Genomic DNA, 27,143 nt, shown 5'->3' on the forward strand with positions numbered 1-27,143 from the left:
CTCGAACCTTAGACTTGGGGGTGACGTACTTTTTCATGAGTGACAGAAAACTGATCCAATCAGGCGCAGTGCTCTGTATTTTCTGCTGGCTAACCCCACCACAACAGAAAGCACTGAGTTAGGCTGAAACACCTGCATTTTGGAGCTGCCTTACTCAAGAAAGCAAAAAAGAGACCATGTATGTATGCGGCTTTATTAATGAACTCAATGGAATTTTTACATTGTTTGCAAACTGATATGTGACACGTATTAATGCCAAAATAACAAGTATCGGAAATCGGTGTCTCCATTTCCCCTCTCCCCACTCCACGTCCAGGGGAAAGGTCAAACATTCTTCAGACGGAATTCCAGATGCTCCAACTGTATGCATTGTTTTCTTTTGAAGGGAGGACAGACACGGCCGACAGAGACCCTCGGCCCCAGTGTCCACCAAAAATTTAATTCTATGTTTATTAACTAAAATGTCAATAAGGGGGTTTTAGGTTGACAAGGTGGTAAATTTTAGCATATGACAGATTTCTTCTGGTTCTTCATCATTATTATCTTTGTTAGTTTCTTCTTCTGTTTCCATCTCATCCTATGTTTTGTAGCCCCCTCGTTCACCTCATCTGCCTTTTCCTGCTCCAGGACAGTGTCTTGAGAAATGCCCTAACTTCCCACAGTTGTTGCAGCTGCAGTCTCTCCCTCCATCAGCTCCAGCAGGGGCCCCTCGGCTTCTACCTCTTCCTCTGCCTCTTTTTCTCTATGCTAGTTTGCTGCGGTTCTTGTCTTGGCTGGTTGATTTCTGTCTTCACCTCCAGCACCTTCTGAAGCTCCTCCAACAGCTCCTTATCCCACAGCTCCTCCACCTGGCACAGGCCCACCCCCAAGTGGGTTATGAGGGGGTGGGAGGCCACCATCTCCGTCTGCTGCTGGAGGATTTGGCAGGGGCAGGTACAAAGGGGGCCCCATGAATAGGTTACCCTTAGAGAAAGGCCAGCCAGGCTTCTTCCTTTTCTTTTGTCCTTCTTTCTATTCAACTCTCACAGACTCCAGTTTTTCTGTGCTCAGTATCTCATCAGCAGGGAAATCTCCATCTGTCCATCTTGTCCAGGCTTCTGTTTGGCTCAGTACCCCCTTACCAATTTTTTGCCATTACACTACACAGCCCTTTTGGTTCCCAGCACGGACCCTCCATCCTACTCTAAATATTTCCCTTTCCATACATGAAGGGCACTTTTTTGCATTTGCTGTATGATTGATGAGAAACTCCATATTGCAAATGTACGGTCCCTTACTAGACGTCCGCGAATGTTTGTAAAATCTGGCCGCGGTGCACGGCGGTCATCGAGCAAAGTCTCTCAGACATTCGGTTTCCATTTTATGAAATTTTCACATTTGTCATTTTCCGCTGTCCCAGTAAATTCCAGTAGATGGCGAATAGAATCTTATTGCAAATGTACAAAACATCACCAATCACGACATGGCCATTTCTCCTAAACAGAAAAGACTTCGAAGACGAAACTTTGTGAGCATAGGTTTGGCATTATGGGCAGTTAGCCCCGAACAAGATAGCGTCAAGGCCACAATGCATTTTGAGTTAAGGCCATTTTTCTGGGATTAAAGGTCAAAAACGAAAATAGAGCACTAATTTGACCACTTCATGTGAAAGTACATGAACCTACGGTGTCAGGAAAAAAGAATCAGACATTTATCTATCATAATTTAAGAGAAATCGTACAAATGTACAACTGGTGATGCTTAACCTCTCTAGGCTAGGCGGGACGAATTCGTCCCACCTACGTAACAGCCACGGCTATCCTGTGGCGCGATTTTCAAAACCTTAAAAATCCTATTACTTCAATTTCTCAAACATATGACTATTTTACAGCCATTTAAAGATAAGACTCTCGTTAATCTAACCACACTGTCCGATTTCAAAAAGGCTTTACAACGAAAGCAAAACATTAGATTATGTCAGCAGAGTACCAAGCCAGAAATAATCAGACACCCATTTTTCAAGCCAGCATATAATGTCACCAAAACCCAGAAGACAGCTAAATGCAGCACTCACCTTTGATGATCTTCATCAGATGACAACCCTAGGACATTATGTTATACAATACATGCATGTTTTGTTCAATCAAGTTCATATTTATATCAAAAAACAGCTTTTTACATTAGCATGTGACGTTCAGAACTAGCATACCCCCGCAAACTTCCGGGGAATTCGCTAACATTTTACTAAATTACTCACGATAAACGTTCACAAAAAGCATAACAATTATTTTAAGAATTATAGATACAGACCTCCTCTATGCACTCGATATGTCCGATTTTAAAATAGCTTTTGGTGAAAGCACATTTTGCAATATTCTAAGTACATAGCCCAGGCATCACGGGCTCGCTATTTAGACACCCGGCAAGTTTAGCACTCACCATAATCATATTTACTATTATAAAAATGTCATTACCTTTTGTTGTCTTCGTCAGAATACACACCCAGGACAGCTACTTCAATAACAAATGTTGGTTTGGTCCAAAATAATCCATCGTTATATCCGAATAGCGGCGTTTTGTTCGATGCGTTCCAGACACTATCCGAAATAGTAAAGAAGTGTCACGCGCTTGGCGCAATTCGTGACAATAAAATTCTAAGTATTCCATTACCGTACGTCGAAGCATGTCAACCGCTGTTTAAAATCAATTTTTACGACATTTTTCTCGTAGAAAAGCGATAATATTCCGACAGGGAATCTCCTTTTCGGCAAACAGAGGAAAAAATCCCAAAGGCGGGGGCGGTCGGGGTCACGCGCATAAGCTAGTGTCTCTTGATGGGCCACTTGAGAAAGGCGATAATGTGTTTCAGCCTGGGGCTGGAATGACGACATTCTGTTTTTTCCCGGGCTCTGAGAGCCTATGGAAGACGTGGGAAGTGTCACGTTAGAGCAGAGATCCTTAGTAAATGATAGAGATGGAAAAGAAGTTCAACAAATGGTCAGACAGGCCACTTCCTGTAAAGGAATCTCTCAGGTTTTGACCTGCCATTTGAGTTCTGTTATACTCACAGACACCATTCAAACAGTTTTAGAAAATTTAGGGTGTTTTCTATCCATATGTAATAAGTATATGTATATTCTAGTTACTGAGTAGGAGTGGTAACCAGATTAAATCGGGTATGTTTTCTATCCAGCCGTGTCAATGCTGCCCCCTAGCCCTAACAGGTTAACCTGTTGGGGATAAGGGGCAGTATTTGCATGGCTGGATAAAAAACGTACCTGATTTAATCTGGTTACTACTCCTGCCCAGTAACTAGAATATGCATATAATTATTGGCTTTGGATAGAAAACACCCTAAAGTTTCTAAAACTGTTTGAATGGTGTCTGTGAGTATAACAGAACTCCTATGGCAGGCGAAAACCTGAGAAGATTTCAAGCAGGAAGTGGCCTGTCTGAGAAGTAGTGTTTCATCTTGGCTCTTTTTATTGAAGACTCAGGATCTGTGCAATAACGTGACACTTCCTACGTCTTCCATAGGGTCTCAGAGCCCGGGAAAATGTTGAACGATATCGAGGCAGGCTCTGGCTGAATACTTCATCGCTTTTGGCAAGTGGCCACTCAGAGTACTATGGGCTTAGGCGCGTGCCCGCTTCGACCGAATGGTTTCTTTTCCTTTGTCTGTTTATATAAACGCAGATTCCCGGTCGGAATATTATCGCTTTTTTATGAGAAAAATGGCATAAAAATTGATTTTAAACAGCGGTTGACATGCTTCGAAGTACGGTAATGGAATATTTAGAATTCTTTTGTCACGAATTGCGCCATGCTCGTCACCCTTATTTAGCCTTTAGGATAGTGTCTAGAACGCACGAACAAAACGAAACTTTAGGGTGTTTTCTATCCAAAGCCAATAATTATATGCATATTCTAGTTACTGGGCAGGAGTAGTAACCAGATTAAATCGGGTACGTTTTTTATCCAGCCGTGCAAATACTGCCCCCTATCCCCAACAGGTTAACAGTGAAAACAGGTTTTTTTCATCTCACAGTTTACAATGACTTCTCTCCCCATAGGAATAAATTGCCTGCTCCCCTAAATGTAACCTGAAGACTATGTGGGTTATGAATGCCTTATGAACCTGTCTTCGATGACAATCCATCAGGCCACTATGAGGTCTACCTGTGTCGATTCAAAGCTTCCTAGAGCAACCGGAAGTGGTTAACCTGTCTGGGCTAGGGGGCAGTATTTTCACGGCCGGATGAAAAACGTACCCAATTTGAACAGGTTACTACTCTGGCCCAGAAACTAGAATATGCATATTATTAGTAAAAACAAAAACACTCTGAAGTTTCTAAAACTGTTTGAATGGTGTCTGTAAGTATAACAGAATTCATATGGCAGGCAAAAACCTGAGAAAAATACAAGCAGGCAATGAAAATCTGGTGCCTGTAGGTTTTTCAAGTCATTGCCAATCGAACACACAGTGACTAAGGATTCATTTTGCACTTCCTAAGGCTTCCACTAGATGTCAACAGTCTTTAGAAAGTTGTTTGAGGCATCTCTGATGAACAGAGACCGAATGAGAAGGCTGGGAAGTTGGTAACCCAGGGAAGGACATCACTTCATTGGCGCGCATGCACAAGAGAGGAAGCTCTGTTCCAAAATGTTTTTCAAGACACAGGAATGGTCCGGTTGAAATATTACTGAATCTTCACGTTCTAAAGGCCCTAAAGATTGATGCTATACAACGTTTGACATGTTTGAACGAACGTAAATAGATTTTTTTTTTAACTTTTCGTTGTGACATTTTCCTCGCGCCATTTTGAGCGCCATTTTCCTCCCTACATTTTGAGTAGCTTACTGAATGCGCAAACAACATGGAGTTATTTGGACATAAATTATGAACTTTATCAAACAAAACAACATTTGTTGTGGACCTGGGATTCCTGGAAGTGCCTTCTGATGAAGATTATTAAAAGGTAAGTAAATATTTCTAATGCTATTTATGCATTTAGATGACTCCAAAATGGCGGCTATCTGTATTGCGTATTGTATTTTTCTGAGCACAGTACTCAGATTATTGCAAAGTGTGCTTTCTCAGTAAAGTTATTTTGAAATCTGTCAATGTGGTTGCATTCAGGAGATGTTAATCTATAATTCTTTGAATAACAGTTTAATATTTTATCAATGTTTATGACGAGTATTTTTGTAAATTGTAGTGGGTTAAAATGGGTTAAAAAAGTCACATCTTTCCAAAACTTCACGTGTGACTAGGTAACCCTAATGAACTGTAAATTAGTTGAGTTGTCCTTCTAGATTGAGTTGTCCTCCCAGACGCGCCCCACAGTGAAAGTCTGTTCAGGCGAGTCCTCATCCTCTTTTAGTGAGATGGGAATATACCTTTACGCCTTCCCAAGAATGCGCCACCAGTGTTCCCTCTCAGACCTTCACTGATAGATCACGTCAAGAAAATCAAACATCCTGTTCCTGATGGCAAAATTGTCATGGAAATTTACCACTAAGGACTCAAACTCAATGTAAATGAATCAATCTTTATTATCACGGCCGGAGAGGTTCACACACTCAATCCAAGCTTGATGAAAACTCTGAAAAGGGCATTCCCTCTCAGTCCTTAAATACACTGCTACACAAACAAGTCATATAAGCATGATTTACATTATTCGTTATTAACGTTGGTTCCTGTATGTGACTTTTGTGATTTTTTTTATTTATTAGGATCATCATTAGCTAACGCCGTAACATTAGCTAATCTTCCTGGGGTCAAACACATATTAATAAGACATTGCAAATAATTACAAATTAAATAGACAATACAGACAATTAAAATACCTGTCAGGAAACACAATTAACATTCAGTTGCTTTCTATTTCCTGTCCAGTCATATGGTCTATTTCAGTGGTTCCCAAACTTTTTATAGTTCCGTACCCCTTCAAACATTCAACCTCCAGCTGCGTACCCCCTTTAGCACCAGGGTCAGCGCACTCTCAAATGTTGTTTTTTGCCAGTGGGTGGGCCTGGCTAACAAGTGGGTTGGCCTATGCCCTCCAAGGCCCACCCATGACTGCACCCCTGCCCAGTCATGTGACATCCATAGATTAGGGCAATATTAATTTACTTCAATTGACTGATTTACTTACATGAACTGTAACTCAGTAAAATCTTTTAAATTGTTGCATGTTGCATTTATATTCTTCATTGCTGCCTTCTTGAAACAGAGAAAATAGATTTGTTATCTCAACAGCATCACCTCTATAAATAATGGATTAATTAGTTACAAAAATATTGTTGTGAGATTCGTTAAATGACAAGTTACAGTGTATTCGGAAAGTATTCAGACCCCATAACTTTCCACATTTTGTTACATTACAGCCTTATTCTTAAATGGATTAAAGAAAACATTTTCCTCATCAATCTACACAAAATACCCCATAATAACAAAGCGAAAACAGATTTTTAGAAATGTTAGCAAATGTATTAAAAATAAAAAACAGAAATACCTTATTTACATAAGTATTCAGAACCTTTGCCATGAGACTCGAAATTGAGCTCAGGTGCATCCTGTTTCCATTGATCATCTTTAAGATGTTTCTATAACTTGATTGGAGTCCATCTGTGGTAAATTCAATTGATTGGACATAATTTGGAAAGGCACAGACCTGTCTATATAAGCAAAAACCAAGCCATGAGGTCGAAGGAATTGCCCGTAGAGCTCCGAGACAAGATTGTATCAAGGCAAAGATCTGGGGAAGGGTACCAAAAAATGTCTGCAGCATTCAAGGTCCCCAAGAGCACAATGTCTTCCATCATTCTTAAATGGAAGAAGTTTGGAAACACCAAGACTCTTCCTAGAGCTAGCCTCCCGGACAAACTGAGCAATCGGGGGAGAAGGGCCTTGGCCTTTGAGGTGGCCAAGAAACCGATGGTCACTCTGACAGAGCTCCTTAGTTGGAGATGGGAGAACCTTCCAGAAGGACAACCATCTTTGCAGAGTTGCCAGACCGAAGCCACTCCTATGTAAAAGGCACATGACAGCCTGCTTGGAGTTTGCCAATAGGCACCTAAAGACTCTCTGACCATAAGAAACAAGATTCTCTGGTCTGGTGGTGGCAGCATCATGCTGTGGGGATGTTTTTTAGCGGCAGGGTTTGGGAGACTAGTCAGGGTTGAGGATAAGATTAATGGAGCAAAGTACAAATAGATCCTTGATGAGAACCTACTCCAGAGTGCTCAGGACCTCAGACAGGGGAAAGGTTTACCTTCCAATGACCCTAAGCACACAGCCAAGACAACACAGGAGTGGCTGTCCTTGAGTGGCCCAGCCAGAGCCCAGACTTGAACCCGATCGATCATCTCTGGAGAAACCTGAAAATAGCTGTGCAGCGACGCTCCTCATCCAACCTGACAGAGCTTGAGAGGATCTGCAGAGAAGAATGGGAGAAATTCCCCAAATACAGGTGTGCCAAGCTTGTAGCATCATACCCAAGAAGATTTGAGGCTGTAATCGCCGCCAAAGGTGCTTCAACAAAGTACTGAGTAAAGGGTCTGAATACTTATGCAAATGTGTTATTTCCATTTTTTATTTTTAATACATTTGCCCCCAAAAAATAAAAAACAAGGTTGTTGCTTTTGTCATTATGGGGTATTGTGTGTAGTTTGATGACGGGAAAAAACTTTTGAATACATTTTAGAATAAGGCTGTAACGTAACAAAATGTGGAAAAAGTCATGGAGTCTGAATACTTTCCGAATGCACTGTAGATGAGGTTGATTCGACAGTCAGTGTTATATCAGTCCATAGGTGGCTGGTGTGTTTTGCAGGCCCTGAATGAAGAGAACACTAAAACTGAACTCTATTTGCATAATTCCATTTATCCAATCAATTTATTGAGCTTTGACAGTGCAATAAAAAATAAACAAACACTCTGCTATGGTGACAACCTGTAAGAGTCTATATATATATATATAAATAAAATGCTAATGAATAAGTGTGTGTCTCGCCTTTCAAAAAAGTTAACCTGTTGGGGCTAGGGGGCAGTATTTGCACGGCCGGATAAAAAACGTACCCGATTTAAACTGGTTACTACTCTTGCCCAGAAACGAGAATATGCATATAATAGTAGATTTGGATAGAAAACACTCTAAAGTTTCTAAAACTGTTTGAATGGTGTCTGTGAGTATAACAGAACTCATATGGCAGGCCAAAACCAGAGATGATTCCATACAGGAAGTGCCCTTTCTGACAATTTCTTGTCCTTCTGTTGCATCTCTATCGAAAATACAGCATCTCTGCTGTAACGTGAAATTTTCTAAGGCTTCCATTGGCTCTCAGAAGGCGCCAGAAAGTGGAATGATGTGTCTCCTGTCTCTGGGCGAAGAACAGCAGGAGATTTTGTGAGTGGTCAGGCTGGGAATAGTGACACTGGAGATGTCATGAGAGTCTTTAGAGAGTCATTAGGCAACGTTCATGAGAATTCTCCATTTTTTTCTTTCAGGCTTTGAATGAATACAACGTTGCCCGGTTGGAATATTATCGCTATTTGACGAGAAAAATTGCATAAAAATTGATTTTAAACAGCGTTTGACATGCTTCGAAGTACGGTAATGGAATATTTTGAAAAATATTTGTCACGAAATGCGCTCGCGCGTCACCCTTCGGATAGAGACCTGAACGCACGAACAAAACGGAGCTATTTGAATATAACTATGGATTATTTGGAACCAAAACAACATTTGTTGTTGAAGTAGAAGTCCTGGGAGTGCATTCTGACGAAGAACAGCAAAGGTAATCACATTTTTCTTATAGTAATTCTGAGTTTAGTGAGCGCCAAACTTGGTGGGTGTCAAATTAGCTAGCCTGTGATGGCCGAGCTATCTACTCAGAATATTGCAAAATGTGCTTTCGCCGAAAAGCTATTTTAAAATCTGACACCGCGATTGCATAAAGGAGTTCTGTATCTATAATTCTTAAAATAATTGTTATGTATTTTGTGAACGTTAATCTTGAGTAATTTAGTAAATTCACCGGAAGTTTGCGGTGGGTATGCTATTTCTGAACATCACATGCTAATGTAAAAAGCTGGTTTTTGATATAAATATGAACTTGATTGAACAAAACATGCATGTATTGTATAACATAATGTCCTAGGAGTGTCATCTGATGAAGATCAAAGGTTAGTGCTGCATTTAGCTGTGGTTTTGGTTTTTGTGACATATATGTTTGCTTTGAAAATGGCTGTGTGATTATTTTTGGCAGGGTACTCTCCTGACATAATCTAATGTTTTGCTTTCGCTGTAAAGCCTTTTTGAAATCGGACAATGTGGTTAGATTAACGAGAGTCTTGTCTTTAATATGGTGTAAAATAGTCATATGTTTGAGAAATTGAAGTTATAGCATTTTTGAGGTATTTGTATTTCGCCCCACGCGATTCCACTGGCTGTTGACTAGGTGGGACCCACGCGTCCCACCTAGCCCAGGTTAGTTAATGAGCCTCTTCCCCTGAATTCTGTGAAACCCAATGTCAAACGTGATGTACAGTATAAGTGCATCTTTGTGCTTCAGAGACGGATGTGTATTCACTTTGCTAATGAATGTAAAACATATCCAAACTCATGCGAGAGGGAAAGAAAGTAAGAGAAAGAGGGAGAGTGCACGTTTGTGTCTGTGGATATTCAACGAGGAAATTCCAGAAACATCATTCTCCTTAAAGGGCAACAACCCCACTTTTCAACCTCATTTTCATTATCTCCAGAACAATACTCGTGTCTACATATGTGAAAACGGCACATTTCTTCATTTTGTAGAAAAATATATTGAAATTAACAATACAGAAAGTTGATTGCTAGATGTGGGGTACTCTACCTTGTCAGCAACGTGACCATTGTTTATTTAATTTAATACAACTTACAGAGAAGACATTGTAAGAAATAGGAAGTGAAACATTATCCTCAATTCCCTATCTTGTTATTGGTGGTTAAATAATCAAATAGCCATAGGGAAATGATTGCTCTACTAAACCATGGGATGCATGCTAATGCTTTCCCCAATTTGTGGTATAGTAAGCCTCCAGTTACAAGAGTATGTTTGAGAACTAAAAAGAGACTATCTTTAATGGCACATGGTGTACGTAGCTGTATTTTTTGTGTATATCAAAATATTCATGATCCATCAAGATCTGATGATTTATTATGATATTAACAATAAAATATCATTTCTTAACTATGAATTGAATTTAAATTCTAAAACAGATGAGCACCCAATGTATTGATAATAGCTAAGTTGTTAACTGACATTTTTGTTTGTCTAGGGATCTGTAAGGTCTAATAAGGGATACGGTATTAGAAAGAAAGTTTGGTTGGCACATAGATACAAAGAAGGTTGTGGGGGATTCACTGGCCATGTCTGAACAGACCTGGTCACCCTGACTGACCCCAACTGGTCCAGATGATTGACAGTGGGGCGTGTTCAGCTCCGGACGTCTGAGTAGATGGTGGATGCAGCATCAGGAGCAGGCTTATGGGCAGGTTTTTCCACCTGGGTGTACTGGGATTGGTGGGCCTGGTAGGTGGGTTAGGTCAGCTGACTGGGCCTGTTGTTGACTCGGACCTGAGCGTACTCTTTGGAGGAAGTACCTAGGTTCCCCAGCTGAACTGACCCACCATCCCTCTTCTGGAATTGAGTGATGTCTGCATAGTTCAGCTCCTAGTAGGAGAGAGGAGAGACATGTCCTAGATAAGTCCTGACCATGACCTGACCAGGAAAAACTCAGGTCCCTACTTATATTGTCTGTCATCTAGAGCTATAAGCACCAGAGCAATGGATAATTACAAACACTGAGTTAGTTCATTCAACTTGTTTTGGTTATTTCTCGTACAACTTAATGAGGGCAGGGAGCTTGTTATAATCCGTAAAACGGTGTGGTCATTAGTAGCCTTGCATGCCAGGAGTGAAGATGTGTCACACAGCTAGTGAACTATTTACCAGACTAGACCTTTATGAGAAGGTTGGCGTGTTTCTATTGTTATCTCGAAAGAGGTCAGTGGTGTTGATTACAAAGATATGAGGAACTATCTTTCATATTTATTTTGGTTGAGTTTCAGGGAGATATTAAATTGCAGCCAAATGGATACATTAGGGCTCGTGGCACTTGACATAAATACATTTGTCTGAACGGAGTAGCCAAGGAAACAGTTTCATTTATTTTAAAAACTTCTCAATAAAATGTGTGTAAGCTTAATAGAATATTCTCTTCCTGGAGCAAAGTCCCTCAGCCTTACAGTAAACAGACCACGCATACTGCCCCTGCCTGGAAGTGTACTCATTACTGTAATGACATGAGGTTATAAACCTGGTCAAAGGCCAGACTTTTGCTAAGCAGAGGCGCCAGGAGATATAGCCTACCTAGAGCTTGGATCTGGTGCTATGTTAACTATTATAAACACATAGTTATTACAGCTATTATATTGACCCATCTTTATCTACACTGTGACGAGGCTGTCTGTGATTATTATCATTACATTATTCTCTTCAGTCTTACAGAACACTGATATTTACTATTGTGATCAGGATCTCTGATAGCCAGAAAAGCTATGATACAATACATGTAGCTCAGTATCCAGCTCTTTTTACTCCAAAGTTATAAAAGCAGGCCAGTTGCTTATCTGTGCACCAGTATGATGTCAATACTGTAAACAAGGGAAGTATTATACATTGGTATTACATATTAGCTTACATCCATATCAGATAAACAAATGTACTATGCAAGCTATGAAAACAGAAAAACATGAAAGTTAAATGCATAGTACCTGGTTTCCTCCTGGTCCCCTCTGCTAGCAGAGCTTTTACCTGCTGAGATGACACACAAACAGCAGTTAGAGATGGGACTGTAGTTTACAGTATATAGGCTTCACAATCATGAAGCACTGATCAACTTTGAGTGTCTATACTCACACCTTAATTGAAAGCATTGCCTTAGATTACAGGCATGATGCTTAACATTAGTAGATTATCGTTAGTTCATATTTTGTGTGTCTGTGTAGAAAATTATAGTAAGTGGGAGCAGAGAGATTGTTTGCCCGCATAGACAGAGGAAATGAGGTATTTAGAGAGCTGGGAACAACTGGGCACAGAAGTCAATTCAACGTAATTTTATTGAAATGACGTGGAAACAACATTGATTTAACCAGTGTGTGCCCAGTGGGTAGAGATATGGAGATCAACTGACTATTAGAGAGTGTTAGCAGACAGAGCAGAAGTACATGTAGACCAGAAGGTCATTAGGTGGGCATATACATAATTTACTAAATCAATGGATGCATGTGAGACACAGAGCTCACACTTACTGTTGTCAACACTCCTTCCACTGGAGGATTCTTTCTTGAAGAAACTAATATACAATTTAGAAGCAGTCAGTATCTTTGGGAAATTATTATTGTTATTTGCAGAGACACATGTAGGCCAGGCAAGTGCACAACGTTGAACCACCAACAAATTCTGTGGAATTATATTTGTTCATAAGAACCATTGACAACCAGCCCTGCCAGCCAAATACAGGGAGGGTCGATCTGTTATCAGATTATAAACTCCTTTTACTGTAAACCATATTCAATATATCCCCCCTTCACGCAGTGGAGCAATACTTTGGTTGTTATCTGTCTATAATGACCTATACAAAATGGTAAAATGCCCCTCTAAACAAATGGTGACAACATAGGAATTCATAATTTACTACCAAACTTTAGAAATCTTTCTCCATGGCCTCTAACCTTATAAGTTCCATTAGTTAAAGTCTGTTAGTTTCAGCTATGGGTCAGAGGTCAGGGAGATATGCCACAAAGCTAATATTTTCCCCCTTTCTTCCTGTTTATTCTGCATACAGCTGTGGTTTCCCTCTGTGGGTTGTGACTAGTAAACCATTAACCACATACAGTAGTACATTGCAGTGATATTTAGAACTGATTCTCCTACAGATACTACTGGGCCTGTGTTGTTTTTCAATGTGTATGTATACTACTGTTATACTCTGTTTCTAAAATGATCATTACTATCCACCTAGATTTGGCCCTTAGGTTAGCTACCGAATGATTTATGTCATTGATATACTGATTTACAGGTGGGTGAAACTGCAGAGAATTGAGCAACAAACAAATGAGACTTCATTGGTTTACTGTACTGTATCTTAAAGAACTGCTAACTATTTGGTTGTCTGACAAAACAGCATTGAGCTAGTAAAGCTTTTTAGAGGCTAACCCAATACATTTTACCCTATTACACCATACAGAGCAAGGATAAAAGCCAAAAGCTCAGAATACAGTAAGTGATATACTTTAGTGAAATGGATTCCACTGTAAAACTTTTTCATTCAAAAAGTTGATAAAGAATATGTTCTGTAATATCATTTTTTATATATCCCTAAATAAAATAATCTACTTTCAAAATGTCTCATCTCAGAATGAAAAAAAAAATGTCTCACCCCTTTTTCTTCATGAAGTAGACTGCCACACCAACTGCCACTCCCACAACCAACAATACTCCAATCACAATCCCAGCGATGGCACCAGCAGACAGACCTGGAGTTAGAAAGCCTTCCGCTGCAGAGACCAGGGAGAGATCCATACACAGATGAGACAAAGACTACACAATGAACAAGCAGTACTGCACATTACAGTGCGTCTGGGTGACAATTACAACATAGTAAATACTGTCAAACTGTTAAATATTTCCATAGAATTACTCTGTAAAATCTTACCTATCCACCATTTACATTGTGACTGTCAGATGTTAATGCAAAAAGCCGTTAAAACACAGTAATTGTAACCCCAGGCTTATAGCAGATAAGGCCTACTTACACTTTACAATGAGAATGTGTTTAGCATCAGCGGTGCTGACAGGGTTGCTGACTCTACACAGGTATTCTCCACTGTCTGTTCTCTTGACAGGGTTTATGGACAGCACTCTCTTATCCTCAGAGATGATTAGGTTGCCACCAGCAGACAGAAGCTGACCATCCTTCATCCACTCTCTGGTGATGATGGAGCCAGAAGCATCACAGGTTAAGTTGACAGAATTCCCCTCGATGATTGGAGGGTTTGGGGAAGTTGTAATGATAGCACCAGATATTGGTTCTGTGAAGGATAATGGTTATATGAATCAGATATGTTGGTTTGATAATACAAATTGTAGTGTAAATTATAGTATAGATGATATATTATCTTGTCAAACAGTAACAGTTTCCTGAAGACACGATGAGCACATGTGAAATGAACATGCAACATGGTAAAAGTGTGCATGATAAAGTAAGTAGACCTGCACGTGGTATATGAAAAAATGTAAATGACTAAGGCTAAAAGTGTAATGCGGAAGAGCTGTCAGAGCTATACCAAGATCTCCCTCATTCTGCCCATACAGCGCCTATAGAAGATCTACACCCACCTGTACTTTTTTCACATTTTGATGCCTTAACATTAAGTCTAAAAAGGGATTAAATTCACTTTTTTCCTACAGATCTACACAACCTCATACACATTTTCAAAGTGAAAGAAAGTTATAGAACATTTTATAGAAATTATTATTTTTTAACTGAAATATAATTGGATAAGACTCCAACCCCCTGAGTTAAAACTTTGTGGAAGCACCTTTGGCAGACATTACAGCGGTGAATCATTTTCATTAAGATTCTACCAGCGAGACAATTACACAAATGTTAATACAAAAGACACACCAGAATGGCTTTCCAAGAGGTGTTGAGTGGTCCTGAGTGGTCTAGTCTTAGTCCTGACTTAATCCAGTGCTTAATTTGAGCCGGATCCTGCCGGAGCAAGATCTAGCACCTCTCAGATTTTACTTTGTTTGGTACGGCACCTATTTGACCGGATCCGGTAAATCTTGCGCAATGATTTATTAATTGTTTCACTTTTCGCACTGTAAACAATAATAAAAGCGATGATCAGTAAATCAAGTTACCTCTTCATTATTTCTCCCGCCCCCCAGAAAGGCCATCATGTAAAAGTGAGGTCATCCTTCTGTGTAATCATCCTATCCTGCCACACTGATTCCAGACCTGCTCTATTATTTGTACATAGAGGTTATTGAGAGGGCCGGAGGGGTAAGTAACTGATCTTGACACAGGTCTTGGTAGTGGTGGTCAGCTAGTGAAGAGGTCCCTACGTAATCACATCACGTAGTCTTGGCTAGTTGTCTCCCTACTGAATTTGAAACGTGGGAAAGCCAAATAAAAAATTTATGAGATAAGGTAATAGAGTTTGATGACGTTTTCATGACAAAAATTCAGAGAATGCTGGTGAATCGAACTATCAGTGCCAGAGGAGAGGAGTGAGGGACAAACTGTTCCTGATTGCAATGCCTTAGCTAGCAACGCTGTTAATCCCACCAGTTCAGCATCACCACTGGCACCTCCACTAGCTAGTAGGGTTACTATCAGACTCAGCAGGAGAGGGAGACGGGGAGCTGAGTCATCGACCGACGAAGTGCTCGGAGCAGGTGCAATTTGCAGTTCAAGAACAAGCAAATGTATAACCCCTGGCTTGTCATGTAGAATTCAAAACTGGGCTGTACAACATGAAGCTTGGGTCTAGAAATTACTGAAGGGCTTAAACTAGCCAGATGAAGTGATGGGTGGAATGTACAGTAACATCCTCTGTGTCTGACAAAAAAACAAAACAAAGAGGCCTCAGAAAAAAAGGCTTTTGAACATGCCGATTTGTGGCAGCAAGCATTGTAATTAAGGCTAAAGAGGACACCCAGGTTATAGTTAACACTCAATATGGAAAAATAGACACTACATCCAGAGTGTTCCGAACAGCCTTAGAAGGAGGTTAAACGTCACAGCCACAGGCCCGCTCATGGCTTTGAGCAAGAAATTGAATGTCAGGAGTTAAAATGGACTTGACATGGGGAGAGTCATTGTGTGAGCTTTTGAAAACTAAGGTAGGAAAATTGTTTTCCTTTAGAAACTTGTTCTGTACTGTGAAGTTACTCTGAATATGTGCTTCATATTATCACATAAGCAGGAGGCCTATATATTATCATATGTGTGTTCTGCTGTAACCTACATTGATTTATTTTATTTGAAGTTATATTCCGATATTGTGATATTTGTTCTACTGCTATGTTGATGTCTTGAAAATGATATGAAATTCGGGTCTTGTAAGCCCCACAGCTGTGTATGTGTGCATATGCATATGGCGGGTGTTCTGCAGTGACTTCTAAAATTGTTGCTATACACTGATGTCTAGAAAATGTGCCTATAAAAAATGTGGACTTGTGTAAGCCCCTCAGCTACACTCAAGGATGTGTGCATACTGCAGTGACATCTAAAATGCTTTAAATGAATCATCCCCTCGGAGAGTGCTGTCCATTTCACAACCACAGATAGTAAGCTACTCTGCTGTTTTCTCTGTCTGCTGCGCTGCTACGTTGTTTGTCACTTTTTTTCTCAATGTGTTCCAGTACCTAAAACCCCCCTGGATAACACCCCACATCTCGCGCCCCATATTTGTTCCGGGACCTCCCGATTTACAAATGAAGCTCTGCTTAACTCTGCTTCAAAATCAGAGACAAGGTTTGAATATTGGTGTCCATCTAGGATTTTTTGGGGGAGGCAGGTAGCCTACTGGTTAGAGCATTGGGCTAGTAACCAAAAGGTTGCTGGATCGAACTGACAAGGTAAAAAACTGTTGTTCGGCCCCTGAACAAGGCAGTTAACCCATTGTTCCCTGGTAGGCCGTCATTGAAAATAAGAATTTGTTCTTAGCTGACTTCCGTAGTTAAATAAAAATAAAATAAAATGATTCCCAACGAAATTTAATGAGCGTGAGCCATTTTTATAAAAATTGGAGATATATGTTGCCCTAGGAGTTATGCAAAGTTGGTAGAATCTTAATGATTCACAGCTGTAATGGCTGCCAAAGGTTCTTCTACCAAGTATTAACTCTGGGCAGTTGAGACTTTAGCAATTATTACATTATAGCCATTTAGCAGACGCTCTTATCCAGAGTGACTTACAGTAGAGAGTGAATACATTCTCGTACTGGTCCCCCATGGGAATCAAACCCACAACCCTAGCATTGCAAGTGCCATGCTCTACCAACTGAGCCACATGAGACCGAGATTATGATGTTTCATTTTTTTCTTTCTTAATTTGTAACATTTTCTATAACTTTCTTTTCACTTTGAAAATGTGGAGCAGGTTGTATAGATCTGTAGGATTTATCTTTATGTAATCCTTTTTAGTTTTAATTTTAAGGAAGAAAAATGTGAAAAAAGTTCAAGGGGGTGTAAACTTTCTATAGACACTGTATATGTTCATCCTTCTCAGTATATGGACACTATTCAGGCCATTGAATAGTAACAAAGAAACGATCATGTTGGGTGGTTTGCTTTTTCCTCACTGCATGACAGAGCATTTACCAGCTACAATATACAATGCTCCTATGGAAAATGTCCACAACCACAGCATAACCCATATTCAGTACAGTTTCAGCTAATAATCCAATGCCATCTGCTTTGTCTCGTGTGCCACTCAGAGCTCTCTTCCCATTTGTTGAACACACTGTCTCTGTTGGAAGGGACTTCTCTGCTACATAATTTTTTTATTTAACTTGGCAAGTCAGTTAAGACAAATACTTATTTTCAATGATGGCCTAGGAACAGTGGGTTAACTGCCTTGTTCAGGGGCAGAACAACAGATTTTTACCTTGTCAGCTCAGGGATTCATCCTTGCAACGTTTTGGTAACTAGTCCAACACTCTAACCACCAGGCTACCTGCTACATACAGAAGAAGGCATCCCGTCCAAAAGCTTTTACTCAAACACCTTGGATAGGACTTGAGCACAAACCTCAACTTGACAACCAGCACTGCATGGAATAACCCATAACAGTATTCAGTACAGTATCAGCTAATAATCCAATGCAATCTGCTTGTAGTCTTGTGTGCCACTTTTAAGTCTTTCTTTTCTTGTGTTGAAAGGGACGATCTTCTCTGTTACACACAAGAAGTCTACACAAGAAGGCTACCCATCCAAATGTTTGTACAGAATGGAAGGAAAAATGTGTACTTAAGGACCTTGAAAAGGACTTGAGCACAAACAGTTCAACCAGAGGTCAGGTCAGATGAAGGGAGTAATAACAGATATCACTAAGGTTCTGTCTAGCAACAGAGATGCATTGGCTGTTCAGATGTGTGGGAGGAGACTCAGCAGAGGAGAAAGGGTTAAATATCAGTGATTGTGTGAATGTCTTTTGACTGTACAGCTGTTCGATCCTTTGGGGTGAATAATCTTAGTTTAACCTTTCATAGTGTCCGTTGAGTTCTTACTCTGATATTTAGAACCTAACACCCCCAAGCCATAAGACTCCTGAACAGCTAATCAAATGGCTACCCAGACTATTTGCATTGCCACCCCCTCCCGTTACGCTGCTGCTACTCTCTGTTTATTATCTCTGAATAGTCACTTTAAATCTACATCCATGTACAAATTACCTCAATTACCTCAACTATCCGGTGCCACTGCACAATGAGTCTGTAACAGTACCCCCTGTATATAGCCTCGCTATTGGTATTTTACTGCTGCTCTTATATTGATACTTTTATTTTTTTATTTTTTACTTATCTATTTTTTACTTAACCCTTATTTTTTCTTAAAACTGCATTGTTGGTTAAGGACTTGTAAGTAAGCATTTCACTGTAAGGTCTAAACCTGTTGTATTCGGCGCATGTGACAAATACAATATGATTTGATTTAGTGACATTACTGATTACAATTTTGGACAGGTAACTAGTAACTAACGGATTACATTTAGAAAGTAATCTACCCAAACCTGGTAGTAGACACTGTCTCTGTTGAAAGGGACTATCTTCTCTGGTTTACACAAGAAGGCTACCCATCCAAATGTTTGTACAAAATGGAAGGAAAAGGAAAAATGTGTACTCAAGGACCTTGAAAAGGACTTGAGCACAAAGTTCAACCATGACACCCTCAGAACCAGTTACTCTCTCTGGTGATGATTATCTCAATTTCCTCTCTGCCACTTACCCAGCACAGTGATGTCAGAGGGCTCAGATGTCTGGTACCTCAGGGTTCTGGTATTATGGGCCCAGCAGCTGTAGCTACCGCTCTGATTGATCTGAATGTTTCCCAACCGGAGTTCTGGTCCCTTATTGGACAGCAGTGTTCCATTCAGAGCCCACTGAAACTGGGCAGGAGGACTGGACTCAGCTGAGCAGGACAAATTGAGGTTTGATCCTGTTTCATAATGTACATCTGATGGGATCACCTTCATTGCTGCATTTTCTGGACCATCTGCAAAGAATGATCCATGTTGAAAATCAGCATTAATGAAGGTAATTCAATCAAAAGTTATGTACAGTTGTGCTCTAGAGCAGTGGTCGCCAACCGGCATTCCTAGTCGATCACCAAATATTTCTGTAACAAAGCCAACGAACGATAAAGGCTTGCGTTCCTTTTTTAAAATCGTTTTGAGCTGTTTCCGGTAGGTGCACTTGATTCAAAAGTCCTGCGCACCGGGTAGAAAAGTGTTCCAATGAAACAAACTCTGCCTACCCGGCGACCGGCAAATCTGTGATTAAATCGAGTGCACCTACTGCGCTGCCCAATCGGACCGCTCAAATCACTGTGTCTACAGAGCTTCCATGACCCTGGCCACAGCCAAGTTTAATAGGCTACTAGCCTATGTAAGATTGAATAACTTTTAAAACCATGACCACAGAGAGACTGTTAACGAATACAGCAAAGAGCTGTAGTTTATATTCAGCAATGTCAGTGTTTTTATTCAACACTAATACAAAATCCGCTCCTCCATACTTCTGCTCGGGCTGCAGCTGCAATGAATGAGTAGCCAAGTATCGATAGCCTTGTGTTTTATTATTATTAGCAGCTCGTTGTGTCGATTTTAATATTAATTAAGGAATATTTAACTTTCTCTGGTCACAGGAACAACATGAACTTGTGCATGAGGCAGATGCGGTGCGACTCATGGTTCGCTATCAGGTGGAAGACGGTGTCCCCTTTCTCTGGTCAGTCTCACCAGAGGAAAGGAAAGAGAGAGCAGGGACCTTGAGAGGTGGTTGGGAAAAATTGATTGTTTTGAACGATCATCCAACACAGAATTCCAAGTCGGAAACTTGGGCATTTTTCTAGAGCTCCGACTTTTCGACCTGAAGATCAATGACGTCGTGACTTGACCTCGTTGACCATCAGATGCAGGTACATTAAAGGCCAGTAAAAAAAATAGCTAATTATTTCAATTCATGCTCCACAGTGCCTCGCCAAGTGCTAAACCAACTGATCTATTTTGTTATCAAAGTTCAAGTTTTGAATAACATGGTCGGATTAACAATATTGGCAGGCCAATCATATAGCCAATATGCTGTGATAATGTATTAGGCCTACTGTCCAAAGCTCATTCCTACAAAACTGTTGGTGTGAGGTTAATGTAAAAAAAAATCTGAGGGGTAGATCTTAGCTTACTTTTTGACCCGGAAAGTGATCTTGACTCAGAAAGGGTTGGTGACCATTGCTCTAGAGTATAGAGACCATGTTGAAATAACCCACCCAACAAATGTCAACACAAAATGCATATATCTTGTTTAGGTATCCCATCACCAGCAATCAGACACCCACAACATACAGTAGGTGGGCCTGATTAGGTAGAAATGAAAGCCACAGAAAGATTTGCTTTAGCAAAGCATGATACATTTGTGTCATATTCAATACCAGAATATAGTGATTTATTAATATGACGGTGTCTTGTTATGTCTTAACAGATTAAGTTTACAGTAGCAGACAGACATTGCAGGAAGCACTATGAAGATGACCATATGTGAAAGGTATTGTGAAAGGTACATTTTTCTTACATGAATGACTTTGTCCATATGCAGTGAACTAAGAAGAGTTAGACATGCATGTTAGAGACTCACAGCTGATAGTGAGGGTTAGATTCTGGCGGTTGATGTCACTGCTGACGGGGTTGGACACATTACAGCTGAACGGTCCTTTGTCATACCGGGTCACACTGACTATGGTGAGGGTGCTGTTCCCATCACCAAACTGAACTCCATCACTGGCTGTGACCTCAAAGCTTCCATTCAGCCAGTGATAAGATAAGGGGGGGGGGGGCAGAGGAGGAGCAGGACAGACTGACAGAGCTGTTGAACTCCACTAAGTCTGTGTTGGTGGGAGTTATCACCACACTGGAGACTGACTCTGTGGGTTAAAAATACAATAACAACTTTCTCTTTCCTTGGTAGACTATTTCATCCAAAGCCATACAATATTCAGGGCCTGGCTTCAGTATCACACATTTTCATCAACACAGCAGAATGGAGCACCTAAAAATACCTGTAAGTGTTATTCAGAAGAGCTCAACAGTGGAATTAATAACAAATAGATTTGGAATTACATCTCAAGCTGACCATATTCATTCTGAGAGGTACTGAATGTGTCTCCACAAAAATGTAGACAATGCATTGAACACACCTTTACTTCGTTAATGATGTTGAGAAAAATGTACATGTTGTGCACTAGGCAGATAACAGATTTGGCCTTGTTCAACACCATCATACACTAGTAATATACAATGTATAAATATAACATAATTGGGAATGGGAAGAGATGGACAGAAGTAATGGTTCACACTGAATGAAATCATTGAATTTGAGAAACACCTACTCATGCCAAAGTAATGACAAACAGTAGCTTAATCAGCTTACAGAACACAACTTGAAAATCAACTAGTTGTGTCTGAGATTTGGCAAGAGTCTTACCCTTTGACTTTTTACACATTTTGTTAGGTTACATCCTACACACAATAGCACATAATGACAACAAATGTTTGCTAATTTATAAAAATAAATAGCACATTTACTTAAGTATTCAGACCCTTTACTCAGTACTTTGATTAAGCACCTTTGGCAGTGATTAGAGCCTTGAATCTTCTTCGGTATGACGCTACAAGCTTGGCACACCTGTATGTGGGGAGTTTCTCCCATTCTTCTCTGCAGATCCTTTCAAGCTCTGTTAGGTTGGATGGGGAGCATTGCTGCACAGCTTTTTTCAGGTCTCGACAATGATGTTCAATTGGGTTCAAGTCTGGTCTCTGGCTGGGCCACTCAAGGACATTCAGAGACTTGTCCCGAAGCCACTCCTGCATTGTCTTGGCTGTGTGCATAGGGTCGTTGACCCGTTGGAAGGTGAAACATCGCCCGAGTCTGAGGTCCTGAGTGCTCTTGAGCAGGTTTTCATCAAGGATCTCTCTGTACTTTGCTCCATTCGTCTTTGCCTTGATCCTGACTAGTCTCCCAGTCCCTGCTGCTGAAAAAGATCCCCACATCATGCTGCCACCACCATGCTTCACCGTAGGGATGGTGCCAGGTTTCCTCCAGACGTGACGCTTGGATTTCAGGCCAAAGAGTTCAATATCGGTTTCATCAGACCAGAGGCCCTTCTCCCCCGATTGTTCAGTTTGGCCAGGCGGCCAGCTCTAGGAAGAGTCTTGGTGGTTCCAAACTTCTTCCATTTACGTATGATGGAGGCCACTGTGTTCTTGGGGACCTTCAATGCTGCAGAAATGTTTTGGTACCATTCCCCAGATCTGTGCCTCGACACAATCCTGTCTCGGAGCTCTACGGACAATTCCTTTGACCTCATGGCTTGGTTTTTGCTCTGACATGCACTGTCAACTGTGGGACCTTATATAGGCAGGTGTGTGCCTTTCCAAATCATGTCCAATCATTTGAATTTACCACAGGTGGACTCCGATCATGTTGTAGAAACAGCTCAAGGATAATAAATGGAAACAAGATGCACCTGAGCTCAATATTGAGGCTCATAGCAAAGGCTCTGAATACTTATGTAAATAAGGTATTTCAGTTTTATTTTTAATACATGTGCAACGTTTTCAAAAAATCTGTTTTCACTTTGTCATTATGGGGTAGTTTGTGTAGATTGATGAGGATTTGTTTTTTGTAATCCATTTTAGAATAAGGCTGTTACGTAACAAAATGTGGAAAAGTCAAGGGGTCTGAATACTTCCCGAAGGCACTGTACTTCAAAACCGTTTACTATATGGTGTGTCAAGATTATGGTATAGTACTACGGTATATATAAAGTGCCTTCGGAGAGTATACAGACAGACAGACAGACAGACAGACAGACAGACAGACAGACAGACAGACAGACAGACAGACAGACAGACAGACAGACAGACAGACAGACAGACAGACAGACAGACAGACAGACAGACAGACAGACAGACAGACAGACAGACAGACAGACAGACAGACAGACAGACAGAACAGACAGACAGACAGACAGACAGACAGACAGACAGACAGACAGACAGACAGACAGACAGACAGACAGACAGACAGACAGACAGACAGACAGACAGACAGACAGACAGACAGACAGACAGACAGACAGACAGACAGACAGACAGACAGACAGACAGACAGACAGACAGACAGACAGACAGACAGACAGACAGACAGACAGACAGACAGACAGACAGACAACGAGACAGACAGACAGACAGACAGACAGACAGACAGACAGACAGACAGACAGACAGACAGACAGACAGACAGACAGACAGACAGACAGACAGACAGACAGACAGACAGACAGACAGACAGACAGACAGACAGACAGACAGACACACACACACACAGACACACAGACACACAGACAGACAGACAGACAGACAGACAGACAGACAGACAGACAGACAGACAGAGAAAATAGTAAAAAATAAAGAAAAAACGTTGAATGAGTAGGTGTGTCCAAATCTTCACAGGTACTGTGTATGTATATGTGTATATATATATACACATCTTTGAAATATTGTTGCAGTCCAGCAATACAATTAAGTATTTGGACTGATGAATTGAAACCTAAAGCTAGAAAATGGAGGGGAAACTATTGACTGATAAAGGTAGAATACAAAACATCTTACCATACACTTCCAGTTTGGTGTTTTCTTCCACTGATACTGCTTCAGGTGTTAAAATGGTCACTGTGTATTGTCCACTGTCAGTCAGATCAAGATTCATGAGCTCCAGGGATCCTGACGATCTGTCCAGATTGATCCTGTCTCTGTATCCATCTTCAGGTATTAAAGTGTCAGAACTTCTGATATAGTTTAATATAATAGTTGTACCATTAACTTTCCATTGTAATGTTATAAATGGCTGGGCTAATGCTCTGTTAAATGTCACACTCCCTCCTATCGCCCCAACCAGGGACCTGTCTGGTAACACACCTGCTCCATAACAAAACCCTGGGGAGGCAAGAACAGGTTTGAGTTACAATGTGTGAGTTACATTCAAATATTTTAATTGAGAGCCATAAAGAACATGAAAAGCATAAGTTTGATGAATGGGCTGAACTGGGCAATTTTTCTGCTCACCAAGTTACATTCTAAACAGGCTGATCGGGCTTAATATTCCATTCCACAAAATAGGCCACAGAGCCAACAATGACAACGCACATTTATAATTTCACAGGGAAGAAAGTCATTAAAATGACTTCCTCTTACCTATAACAGCCAGTAAATAAAGATAACAGATATGGGGAGAATCCATTCGAAGCATCCATCTGTAGGACATCCTGCATGTGCAGCAGCAACCTGTCTGTGGGCAGAATTTAGTTACATTTGAACACACCCAGTTATAGAGTTCAAAGTCCTCTCACCTTCAAAATGGTAAAACCATTGACTGATATTACCTATTAGATTCACAGAAAACTTGATGAAATATCGCAAGGTAGTTATTTGTTTTGGTCAAATAGAATCAGAAATTGCCTGATGATGGACAAAGAAGCCTCACAAAACAATTTTCTTTGAAAAAATGTAGGTAACATTTTACATTTTACTCTGTAAACTGGTCATCTCTGTATACCCGTCGCAAGACCCACTGGTTGATGCTTATTTATAAAACCCACTTAGGCCTCACTCCCCCCTATCTGACATACCTTCTGCCGCCCTCAACCCTCAAGCCTAAAAAATGTAATCCCAGCCCCCGTCCCCGCAGGAGGCCTTTTGCCTTCTGGTAGGCCGTCATTGTAAATGAAAATGTGTTCTTAACTGACTTGCCTAGTTAAATAAAGGTTAAATAAAAATAAATAAACATTACAGTAAGGATCTTTAAAACGGTGTAACAAGTATTGTAGTTACTCATTATTACAATGAGTTACAATTACAGCAGTAAACGTAACCCTAATCCCTAACCATAACCTATAAGCCTAACCATAACCCTAATAGGCTACAATGTAAATACAATATATAATTATAGGAATAATTACACCATGATAAGGGCACTCTAATGTAAAATGTATTTATGTAACCATTGCCCCTAAAATATAGAGTATACAAAGATCAAATGTTTTATAGTAGGCGATTGTACAGAGTGCCACCTTTTATTTGAGAGTGTTTTCATACATCTGTTTTACCGTTTAGATTTGAAAGCACTTTATGTATCTAGTCCCCCATTTGAATGTGTTAGTATTTGGACAAATTCACTTATAGTATATTTAATTTAGTCAAAAGTTTTGTGTTAAATGACTTGCTTAGTTAAATAAAGGTTAAATAAATAAAAAATGTATGACCAGGGTTTGTTTTCATTTGGCCTATTTAGCATAGCTCTGTTCTGCCCTGCCTTGCCCTCTTGTGGAGCTCAAAAGTTACTGTTTCTTACTGTTATAACTGACATTTGTGATTTTGTCCATGCAATAAACTATTTTTATAGTGGTGTTTATTATGTTACTTCTTTGTAATATTTATTATTGCTATATCCTTACATTGAATTCTAATTAATAATTCCTCTTTATTCTGTACTTTCAGAAATCACAAACAGTATTTCCCAATATCATAACTGGAACTGGAGCTGGACATCTTCGGAGCTGAAGATTGAGGCCAGTTTTTGTATGCTACAGTACACTCCTTAACAGTTTTACTGGATGAAAACACAGCAAGAAAACAGATAGGCCAATGTGTAATAGTTGTCTATTTTATTGCAGTATTGGTGGTGGTTGGTTGAACAACAACAACAAAAACTTGTTTTACTAGAGTAAAAAAAACGGAATATGCATAACCCATATTTAATATTCATACAGTGACTGAACAACAACTGCATTTCCACCCCCACCTCTAATGGAATAGTATCATGGCAGGTCACCTGTCAAGTCACCTGTCAGGTCAGTCAGTCACTAATTGCTGCAGATGTGCTCAATAGTGTTTGAGCATATGATACTCCTCAAAGCATGGTGAAACACAGAGGTGTATCACAAGCTAAACACATGTATTTTTGTCAACTTCCTCTGCTTACCTGGTGCCAGACAGGCAGACTTTGCAGTGCCTCCGTGTGTGACTACCATGCGAAGCAGTTTGAGGGACTTTGCAGGGAAAACGCCATGCAGTGATGTGTAGGGAATTGTCCGCAGCAGGACGACCCCCAGTGGATGGGCGCCGAGGGGTGTGGTGCTCCTCCAGCAGCTCTCTCATGAGGTTCTCTCTGTACTTTTGGTAGGTAAATTACTTTACCTATGAGGGAGTGGGGAGGATGAGGGAAGGGAGAGGTTGATGAGGCAGAGGGTAGGTGGGTGAGATATTGTCACTATAATTGCATAATGTATTTGTATGTGAACTGTACATCCAATTACAAAAATACCTTGTTCAGTAATCATCTCACCTGTTAGTTGGCGGTGAACTATGCTGCCGTTGAGGACAGCAGTGTCGATCAGATGGAAAAATATCTTCTTATATATCACTTGGTCGTTTTCCGAGTGCATTCCACAAAGCTGCTTATCATGTCCGCCTTATCCACTGCCCCCATTTTGAGGTTATAGTCAAGCACACAGTCTGGTTTGATTTTTCTCTCTCCCGTCGGGTTGTCCACCTTCCCTGTGGCCGACATAGTTGCTGTATGGACAGTGGAGAGGACATGGATGTCTCGTTTGTCATGCCACTTTACTGCCAGCTGTTGACCATTCTCCTTGAACTCCACCTCCCCTCTCTGCATCTTCCTGCATCCGAATGCCAGCATCCCCATCCTGTTCGACCTGATTGTGTCACAGGCCCCTGTTGGAGAGCAGATGCTGTAAGAGTGTGGAAC

The 27,143-nt window shown here is 40.5% G+C and overlaps 2 protein-coding genes and 1 long non-coding RNA gene across 6 annotated transcripts in view; 1 reads left to right on the plus strand and 2 right to left on the minus strand.

The window, feature by feature from the left end:
- Positions 1 to 10,691, minus strand: part of LOC106605564 (carcinoembryonic antigen-related cell adhesion molecule 5) — a 51,868-nt gene extending 41,177 nt beyond the window's left edge. For 3 of the 4 annotated variants that reach the window (XR_006769957.1, XM_045718712.1, XM_045718711.1), the window contains exon 1: positions 10,427 to 10,685. Coding sequence is in view for 2 of the 4 variants with exons in the window: in XM_045718712.1 (XP_045574668.1) it covers positions 10,427 to 10,499 (73 nt within the window). In the remaining 2 variants the exon portion in view is untranslated. Of the gene's footprint in view, positions 1 to 10,408 lie in introns of all 4 variants that reach the window. The other variant, XM_014201355.2, reaches the window with a different exon arrangement.
- LOC106605720 (carcinoembryonic antigen-related cell adhesion molecule 2-like) lies at positions 9,851 to 24,658 on the minus strand. Its single transcript, XM_045718713.1, has 8 exons — positions 24,572 to 24,658; positions 23,990 to 24,313; positions 19,051 to 19,317; positions 13,845 to 14,120; positions 13,469 to 13,586; positions 12,339 to 12,382; positions 11,802 to 11,844; positions 9,851 to 10,698 (listed from the first exon to the last, which is right to left on the minus strand). Exons 1-8 carry the CDS (start codon positions 24,639 to 24,641, stop codon positions 10,692 to 10,694), a joined length of 1,149 nt encoding a protein of 382 aa, XP_045574669.1. The 5' UTR covers positions 24,642 to 24,658; the 3' UTR covers positions 9,851 to 10,691.
- On the plus strand, positions 19,013 to 21,967 carry LOC123743154 (uncharacterized). The gene is made up of 3 exons (XR_006769960.1): positions 19,013 to 19,252; positions 20,802 to 20,864; positions 21,285 to 21,967. It is a non-coding gene; the product is annotated as an uncharacterized lncRNA (long non-coding RNA).
- Positions 24,659 to 27,143: the final 2,485 nt, after the last annotated feature.

This window comes from Salmo salar, chromosome ssa05, assembly GCF_905237065.1.
Source record: "Salmo salar chromosome ssa05, Ssal_v3.1, whole genome shotgun sequence".
NCBI classification, from domain to species: domain Eukaryota; kingdom Metazoa; phylum Chordata; class Actinopteri; order Salmoniformes; family Salmonidae; genus Salmo; species Salmo salar.